At 66.5% G+C, this 8,702-nt stretch overlaps 1 protein-coding gene across 1 annotated transcript; it reads right to left on the reverse strand.

Annotated features, from left to right (window-relative positions):
• Nucleotides 1-320: 320 nt before the first annotated feature.
• SLC27A3 (solute carrier family 27 member 3) lies at nt 321-8,702 on the reverse strand (the record flags this gene model as incomplete). The annotated part of the gene is given in 20 exon segments (XM_059870938.1): nt 321-1,213; nt 1,215-1,277; nt 1,950-2,002; nt 2,005-2,082; nt 2,157-2,254; nt 3,513-3,562; nt 3,564-3,646; nt 3,649-3,711; nt 4,530-4,620; nt 6,066-6,092; nt 6,094-6,147; nt 6,149-6,247; nt 6,250-6,264; nt 7,097-7,221; nt 7,300-7,458; nt 7,532-7,673; nt 7,675-7,713; nt 7,715-7,749; nt 8,587-8,614; nt 8,616-8,702. Coding segments are annotated over 20 exon segments (1,503 nt in total), but the record flags the coding sequence as incomplete, so codon positions are not given.

Genomic DNA, 8,702 nt, shown 5'->3' on the forward strand with positions numbered 1-8,702 from the left:
GACCCCCGGGGTGGATTTGGGGACCCCCGAGATGGATTTGGGGACCCCCGGGATGGATTTGGGGACACCCGGGGTGGATTTGGGGACCCCCGGGGTGGATTTGGGACCCCCGGGTGGATTGGGGACCCCCGGGGTGGATTGGGGACCCCTGGGATGGATTTGGGGACCCTCAGGATGATTTGGGGACCCCCCGGGTGGATTTGGGGACACCCAAGATGGATTTGGGGACCCCAAAATGGATTTGGGGACCCCCGAGATGGATTTGGGGACCCCCGGGATGGATTTGGGGACACCCGGGGTGGATTTGGGGACCCCCCCTGGGATGGATTTGGGGACCCCCCAGGATGGATTTGGGGACCCCCAGGGTGGATTTGGGGACCCCCGAGATGGATTTGGGGACCCCCGGGGTGGATTTGGGGACCCCCGAGATGGATTTGGGGACCCCCGGGGTGGATTTGGGGACCCCCGGGATGGATTTGGGGACCCCCAAGATGGATTTGGGGACCCCTGGGATTGATTTGGGGACCCCCAGATGGATTTGGGGACCCCCGGGATGGATTTGGGGACCCCCAGGGTGGATTTGGGGACCCCTGGGATGGATTTGGGGACCCTCGGGAGTGGATTTGGGGACCCCAGGGATGGATTTGGGACCCCCGGGATGAACACGGGGCGCTCGGGGATGGCAGAAGGGACAGGGGGGGACCCCCCAGGACACACTGGGGACCCCCAAAATGGACTCGGGGACCGGCGGGAATGGACATGGAGACCCCAAAAATGGACATAGGGACCCCCAAAATGGACATGAGACCCCCAGGATGGACACGGGACCGCGGGAGGGACGCGGGGACCTCCAGGACGGACACGGGGAATCCCAGAATGGGCACAGGAACCCCAAAAATGGACATGAGACCCCCAGGACGGACACGAGGACCCCCGGGAGGGACACGGGGACCCCCGGGATGGACACGGGGGACCCCCGGGAGGGACACGGGGACCCCCGGGACAGACAGAACAGACACGGGGACCCCCGGGAGGGACACGGGGACCCCCGGGAGGGACACGCGCCCCCCCGCGGCCGCCGCTTGCGGGCCGGGCGGGCTCAGATGCGGATGCGGCCGTCGCGGAGGCGCTGCCAGCGCTCGGGGTCCAGCGGGACGAAGGCTCGGGCGGCCTCGTCCAGCACGAAGAGCGGCTCCGCCACCAGCGCGGGGTCGCCAGCCGTCCCGCGCCAGCCGCACCTTCTGCTGCTTGAAGGTCTCGGTCATCTCCAGCCGCTCCTGGCGACAGCGGCCGCGCTGGGACCCCCCGGGACCCCCGAGCATCCCCCGGGATAGCCCAGGGACTCCTGAGCACCCTCCGGGACCCCCGAGCATCCCCCGGGATACCCCGGGACCCCCCGGGACTCCCCGGGACCCCCGAGCATCCCCCGGGATACCCCGGGACCCCTCCGGGACCCCCGAGCATCCCCCGGGATACCCCGGGACCCCTCAGCACCCTCCAGGACCCCCAAGCACCCCTGGGGACCTCTGAGCACACCCCCGGGACCCCCTGTGACTGGTGAGCACCCGCTGGACCCCCTGGGGACCCCCGAGCACCCCCGGGAACCCCAAGGAACCCCGAGCACCCCCCGGGACCCCCTGGGGACCCCCTGGGGAGCCCTGGGACCCCTGGGCAGCCCCCGTTCCCATTCCCGTTCCCATTCCCGTTCCCTGCTAACTGTTCCCATTCCCATTCCCGTTCCCCGTTCCCGTTCCCGATCCCATCCCCATCCCATCCCCGTTCCCGGTCCCGGTCCCGTTCCATCCCCAATTCCCATTCCCATTCCCGTTCCGGTCCCGGTCCCGTTCCCGTTCCCATCCCCGTTCCCGTTCCCGTTCCCGTTCCCGTTCCCATCCCCGTTCCCCATTCCCGTTCCCGTTCCATCCCCGCCCCGTTCCCGGTCCCGGTACCCGCAGGCGCAGGAAGCGCGGCCGGGCGCGGTAGGGCGGCAGGAGCCGCTCAGGTGCCGGTACAGCCCGGGCCCGTCCAGGGAGCGCCCGGGCCGCAGAACCAGCGCGGCCATCCCGGCCCGGCCCTCGTGTCCTGCGGGCGAGGGGACACTGGCGACACCGCCGGGGACACGGTGGCACCGGGGGCGGCCCCGGGGGCGGCCCTACCTGGCACGGTGACACCGTACACGGTGGCGTCCAGCAGCGACTCGTGGGCCAGCAGCGCCTCGGCCACCTCGGTGGTGGCCACGTTCTCACCTTTCCACCTGGGGAGGGGGCGGGACGGGGGTGAGACCCCCCCCAAAATGTTTATTGGGGACCCCCGAGCACCCCCAGGACCCCCCGGGACCCCCCAGGACCCCTTGAGCACCCCCCAGGACCCCCCAGGACCCCCGAGCCCAGCCCGGGACCCCCCAGGACCCTTGAGCACCCCCCGGGACCCCCGAGCACCCCCGGGACCCCCCAGGACCCCCAGGACCCCCCCCAGGACCCCCGAGCCCACCCCGGGGACCCCCAGGACCCTTGAGCACCCCCCCACGACCCCCGAGCCATCCCCAGGACCCTCCGGGACCCCCTGGGATTCCCGAGCCCACCCCGGGACCCCCCAGGACCCCCCGGGACCCCCTGACCTCTTCTGAGACAAGCCCAGAACATTCCACAGGGCTGAGTCCCCCTGGCTGTGTGGGGAGGGGGCTCTGGGGGTCTCCCCATCTCAGGGGGGTCCTCTGGGGGTGTCCCCGTGCAGGGAGGGGGGCTCTGGGGGTGTCCCCATCACTCTGGGGGTGTCCCAGTCCCAGGGGGCCCCCTCTGGGGGTGTCCCCACCCTGGGGAGGGGTCTCTGGGGGTGTCCCTGTCCCAAGGGGGGGCTCTGGGGGTGTCCCAGGGGGTGTCCCCACCCTGGGGAGGGGTCTCTGGGAGTGTCCCCATCCTGGGGGGGTCTCTGGGGGTGTCCCAGTCCCAGGGTGGCCCTCTGGGAGTGTCCCCAGCGGGTGTCCCCACTCTGGGGAGGGGTCTCTGGGGGTGTCCCCATCACTCTGGGGGTGTCCCCATCCCCGGGGGGTCTCTGGGTGTGTCCCGGGGGGGGTCTCTGAGTGTGTCCCCCATCACTCTGGGGGTGTCCCGGGGGGGTCTCTGGGGGTGTCCCGGGGTGTCCCAGGGGGTGTCCCCACCCTGGGGAGGGGTCTCTGGGGGTGTTCCCATCACTCTGGGGGGTGTCCCGGGGGGGTCTCTGAGTGTGTCCCCATCCCGGGGGTCTCTGGGGGTGTCCCGGGGGGGTCTCTGGAAGTGTCCCCCATCACTCTTGGGGGGTCCCAGGTGGGTCTCTGGGAGTGTCCCCATCCCGGGGGGGTCTCTGGGGGTGTCCCCCATCACTCTGGGGGGGTCCCAGGTGGGTCTCTGAGTGTGTCCCCATCCCGGGGGGGTCTCTGGGGGTGTCCCCATCACTCTGGGGGTGTCCCGGGGGTGTCCCTGGGGGTGTCCCGGGGGGGTCTCTGGGTGTGTCCCCATCCCGGGGGTCTCGGGCACCTGAAGGTGTCCCCGGTGCGGTCCCGGAAGCGCACGAACTGCTCCTCGTCCCTGCTCCACCAGGTCGCCGGTGTTGAAGAATTCGTCGCCGTCGCTGAAGACGCCGCGGAGCAGCTTCTGCTCCGACAGCTCCGGCTGCCCGCGTAGCCCAGGAAGGGCGAGCGCCGCGTCACCGGCGCGATCAGCAGCCCCGTCTCACCTGCGGGACGGCGGGACAGAAACTTGCAAGGATTTGGAGGGTTTAAAAGTTAATTAGCGTTCTTGAGTAATTAAACAGCCCAGGGAAAGGAGTCCAGGGAGTCACAGCAGCGGGGATGGGGATGGGAGACAAAAACTGTCAGGGATTTGGAGATTTTAGAGATTTAGGGATTTCAGAGAATTTGGAGATTTTAGAGGAGCTGAGGTTTTAGAGAGAAATTTATTGGAGTTAATTAAAACAGCCCAGGAGGAGTGGCATCCGGGGAGCATCAGCAGCCCGTCCCCACTGCAGGGATGGGGAGACAAAAACTTTCAGGAATTCAGAGATTTTAGAGAATTTAGAGATTTAGAGATTTTAAGGAATTCAGAGATTTTAGAGGAGGTTAGAGATAAGTTTGAGTTAATTAAAACAGCCAGGAATGGTGTCCAGGGAGTGTCAGCAGCCCCGTCCCCACTGCGGGATGGGGAGACAAAAACTTTCAGGAATTCAGAGATTTGGAGAATTTAAGAGATTTAGAGATTTTAAGGAATACAGAGATTTTAGAGGAGGTTTTAGTTAGAGATAAGTTTGAGTTAATTAAAACAGCCCAGGAATGGTGTCCAGGGAGTCACAGCAGCCCCGTCCCCCCTGCGGAGATGGGGAGACAAAAACTTTGAGGAATTCAGAGATTTTGGAGGAGCTGAGGTTTCAGTTAGAGATCAGCTTTATCCATATTGTTTAATAAATCAATGTGTCCCCCCCGGTGCCCCCGGTGCCCCCCGGTCCCCCCGTGCTCCCCCCGGTCCCCCCGGTCCCCCCCCGGTCCCCCCGGTGCTCACCCGGGCGGGCGCGGATGCAGCGCCCGTTCCCGTCCCGCTCCGGAGCTCCGGCCGCGACATCGAAGCGAACGACCTCGAACGGGGAGAAGAGCTGGGGACAGGGACAGGGACAGGGATGGGGACAGGGACAGGGATGGGACAGGGACAGGGATGGGGACAGGGACAGGGATGGGGACAGGGACAGGGATGGGGACAGGGATGGGACAGGGACAGGGACAGGGACAGGGACAGGGACAGGGATGGGACAGGGATGGGACAGGGACAGGGACAGGGACAGGGACAGGGACAGGGATGGGACAGGGATGGGACAGGGACAGGGATGGGGACAAGGATGGGACAGGGACAGGGACAGGGATGGGACAGGGACAGGGACAGGGATGGGACAGGGACAGGGACAGGGACAGGGATGGGACAGGGACAGGGATGGGACAGGGATGGGACAGGGATGGGACAGGGACAGGGACAGGGACAGGGACAGGGACAGGGACAGGGATGGGACAGGGACAGGGACAGGGGACAGGGATGGGGACAGGGATGGGACAGGGATGGGGACAGGGACAGGGACAGGACAGGGACAGGGACAGGGACAGGGATGGGACAGGATGGGGACAGGGACAGGGATGGGGACAGGGATGGGACAGGGACAGGGACAGGGATGGGACAGGGACAGGGATGGGACAGGGACAGGGACAGGGACAGGGACAGGGACAGGGACAGGGATGGGGACAGGGATGGGGACAGGGACAGGGATGGGAACAGGGACAGGGGGACAGGGATGGGACATGGATGGGGACAGGGATGGGGACAGGGACAGGGATGGACAGGGATGGGGACAGGGACAGGGACAGGGATGGGGACAGGGACAGGGACAGGGATGGGAACAGGGACAGGGATGGACAGGGATGGGGACAGGGATGGACAGGGACAGGGATGGGACAGGGATGGGGAGAGGGACATATAAAATAATACATATATATAATACATACTTATATGCTATATAATATACACGTGTATTATATAACGTGTAATATTCCATAAATATATATTATATTATATTATATTATATTATATTATATTATATTATATTATATTATATTATATTATATTATATTATATTATATTATATTATATTATATTATATTATATTATATTATATTATATTATATTATATTATATTTCTATGATATATATTTGTATCTTACATATAATGTGCATATTTCTATAGCATATAAATATCACTTAATATAAATATTACTTAACAATTCATCACGAATGATCCTTATTCATAATCACGTGATTTAAAAAACATTAAATAATAACAATTATTATAATACCCAACGATAAGGCGAATCCATTATTAATTCATGTAAATCAAGGAGGATTTTTTTTCCCTTTATCCCTCACCTGACGCCTCCTTTATTTCCAGCCGCATCTCACGACAACCACACGAACAAATAAATGTATTTTCCTTATCGGGGATGTATTTTTGTGTTCAGATATCTTTTCAATTTTGAGGATGTATTTTTGTATCCAGACCTTGTAGATGAAGCTGCAGCGGCCCACGGGCGCCGGGGGTGCCGGTGTAGTTGAACAGGGACACGTTGCCCTCGCTCATTCCCGTACGTCTCCACGATGCGCAGGGGCCCGAAGCGCCGCTGGAAGCTCCGCCACACGTCGGGCCGGAGCCCGCTGCCCACGGCCAGCCTCAGCCCCGTGCTGGCCGCTCGCCGGGGCGCTGCGGGGCCGCCGTCAGCACCGGGACCCCCGGGCCGGGGCATCCGGGAGGCCCCCGGGGACCCTCACCCGGCCCGGGACCACCGGGAGCCCCCCAGGACTCCCACCCGGTCGGGGGCTACCGTCAGCACCGGGACCCCCGGGCTGGGGCATTCGGGAGCCCCCCCGGGACCCCCACCCGGCTCGGGGCTACCGTCAGCACCGGGACCACCCCCCACCAGCCCAGGGTCACCGGGAGCCCCCCGGGTCCCCCTTCTCCAGCCCAGGATCACCGTCAGCACCGGAGGAGACCCCCGGGACCACCCCTCCCCAGCCCGGGGTCACTGGGAGAGCCCCCGGGACCCCACCCCGGCCTGGGACCACCATCAGCACTGGTGGAGCCCCCCGGGACCACCCCCCACGAACCCCCGAGCCACTGGGAGCCCCCCGGGACCCCACCCCTAGCCCAGGGGCCACCGTCAGCTCCAGGGGAGCCCCCCGGGCCCCCCTCCAGCTCCAAGAGAGCCCCCCGGGACCCTCTCTAGTTCCGGGGGAGCCCCCCTAGACCCCCACCAGCCCCGGGCCACCGTCAGCTCCAGGGGAGCCCCCCGAGCCCCTCCCCAGCCCCGGGGAGCCCCCCGGCCCCCCCACCCAGCCCCGGAGAGCCCCCAGGGCCCCCCGCCCAGCCCCGGGAAGCCCCCCGGCCCCCCTGCCCAGCCCCGGGAAGCCCCCCGAGCCCCCCTCCCCAGCCCCGGGGAGCCCCCCGAGCCCCCTCCCCAGCCCCCGGGGAGCCCCCCGAGCCCCTCCCCAGCCCCGGGGAGCCCCCCGGCCCCCGCCCAGCCCGCCCCCCCTACCTGCGGCTGGTTCACCAGGTAGCGGCAGAGCTCCCCGATGTACTGGAACACCGTGACGCCCTCGGCGCGGCAATCCTCCCAGAACTGGCTGGCCGAGAACTTCTCCTTCAGCACACACGTGGCTCCTGCGGGGGTGGACAGCGGGGGGGATCAGCCCCCAAAACACCCCCGGACCCCCCCCCGGGACCCCGGCCCCCGCTGACCGATGCCGAGGCAGCCGACGATGCCCAGCAGGGACCCGGCCATGTGGTAGAGGGGCAGCGCCAGGTACACGACGTCCCTGCTGGAGGCTCCCACCAGCTCGTAGAAGCTCAGGCACATGACCGACTTGAGGTGGGACACGCGGGCGGCTTTGGGGAGGCCTGGGAGGGGAAACCAGAGCTGAGCCCCCCCACCCCCGGCTCACCCAGAGCACGCCCGGTCCCCGGGCCCGGCCGCACCGGTGGTGCCCCGAGGTGAAGATGTAGAGGCAGGTGTCGTTCATGTCCTCGGGCTCCCAAACGTCCTCGGGCTCCAGCTCCTCGGAGGCCGCGTCCAGCAGCTCCTGCAGCGCCACGACACCGGCCGGGTACGGCCCCCGCTCCCAGCACCCACACGGCCACGCCGTCCTCCCGCAGGGCTGGGCAGGAGCGGCTCCACCGAGCCGAACAGGTCTGGGGGGGACGGCACCGTGTGGGGACAGCCCCGGTGCCACCGGCCCACCCCCCGGTGCCACCGGCCCACCCCCGGTGCCACCACCTCATCCCCGGTGCCACCACCCCATCCCCGGTGCCACCGGCCCCATCCCCGGTGCCACCGGCCCATCCCCGGTGCCACCACCTCACCCCCCCGGTGCCACCAGCCCATCCCCGGTGCCACCACCTCACCCCCGGTGCCACGGCCCACCCCCGGTGCCACCACCTCATCCCCGGTGCCACCGGCCCATCCCCGGTGTCACCACCTCATCCCCGGTGCACCGGCCCACCCCCGGTGCCACCACCTCATCCCCGGTGCCACCGGCCCATCCCCGGTGCCACCCACCCCATCCCCGGTGTCACCGGCCCACCCCCGGTGCCACCACCCCATTCCCGGTGCCACCACCTCACTCCCCGGTGCCACCACCCCATCCCCGGTGCCACCGGCCCATTCCCGGTGCCCCGCGTGCCCACCCACCCCTCGTCCCCGTTCTTTACTCCCCCGGTCCCACTCCCCTCCCGGTCCTCTCATGCCCCGGCCCGGTGTCCCCGGTATCCCCGTTCTGTCCCCGTTACACCCCGGCATCTCCGCACCCCGCGGTCGCCCCGTTATCCCCCGGTGTCCCCCCGGTTTCCCCGGTGCTTTTCCCCCCTCCACTCCCCCCTCCCCTCGGGTGTCCCCCCGTTATCCCGGGCCCCAAAACCTCCCCGCGTCCTCTCGGCCCCCTTTTTCCCCGAGTTCCCCGCTCCCCTCCCGCTGTCCCCCGCTGTCCCCCCGGTGTCCCCCCGGTGTCCCCCCGGTGTCCCCGCTCTCACCGTCCGCCACCAGCAGCGCCCGCGCCCCCGCAGCCGCGCAGGCAGTGCCGGAGCCCCGCGGGGCGCAGCGCCGTGCCCAGGAAGGCCGGGCGGGCTCCGAGCGCCGCCAGCCCGAA

Source organism: Haemorhous mexicanus, chromosome 31 (assembly GCF_027477595.1).
Source record: "Haemorhous mexicanus isolate bHaeMex1 chromosome 31, bHaeMex1.pri, whole genome shotgun sequence".
In the NCBI taxonomy this organism is placed as follows: domain Eukaryota; kingdom Metazoa; phylum Chordata; class Aves; order Passeriformes; family Fringillidae; genus Haemorhous; species Haemorhous mexicanus.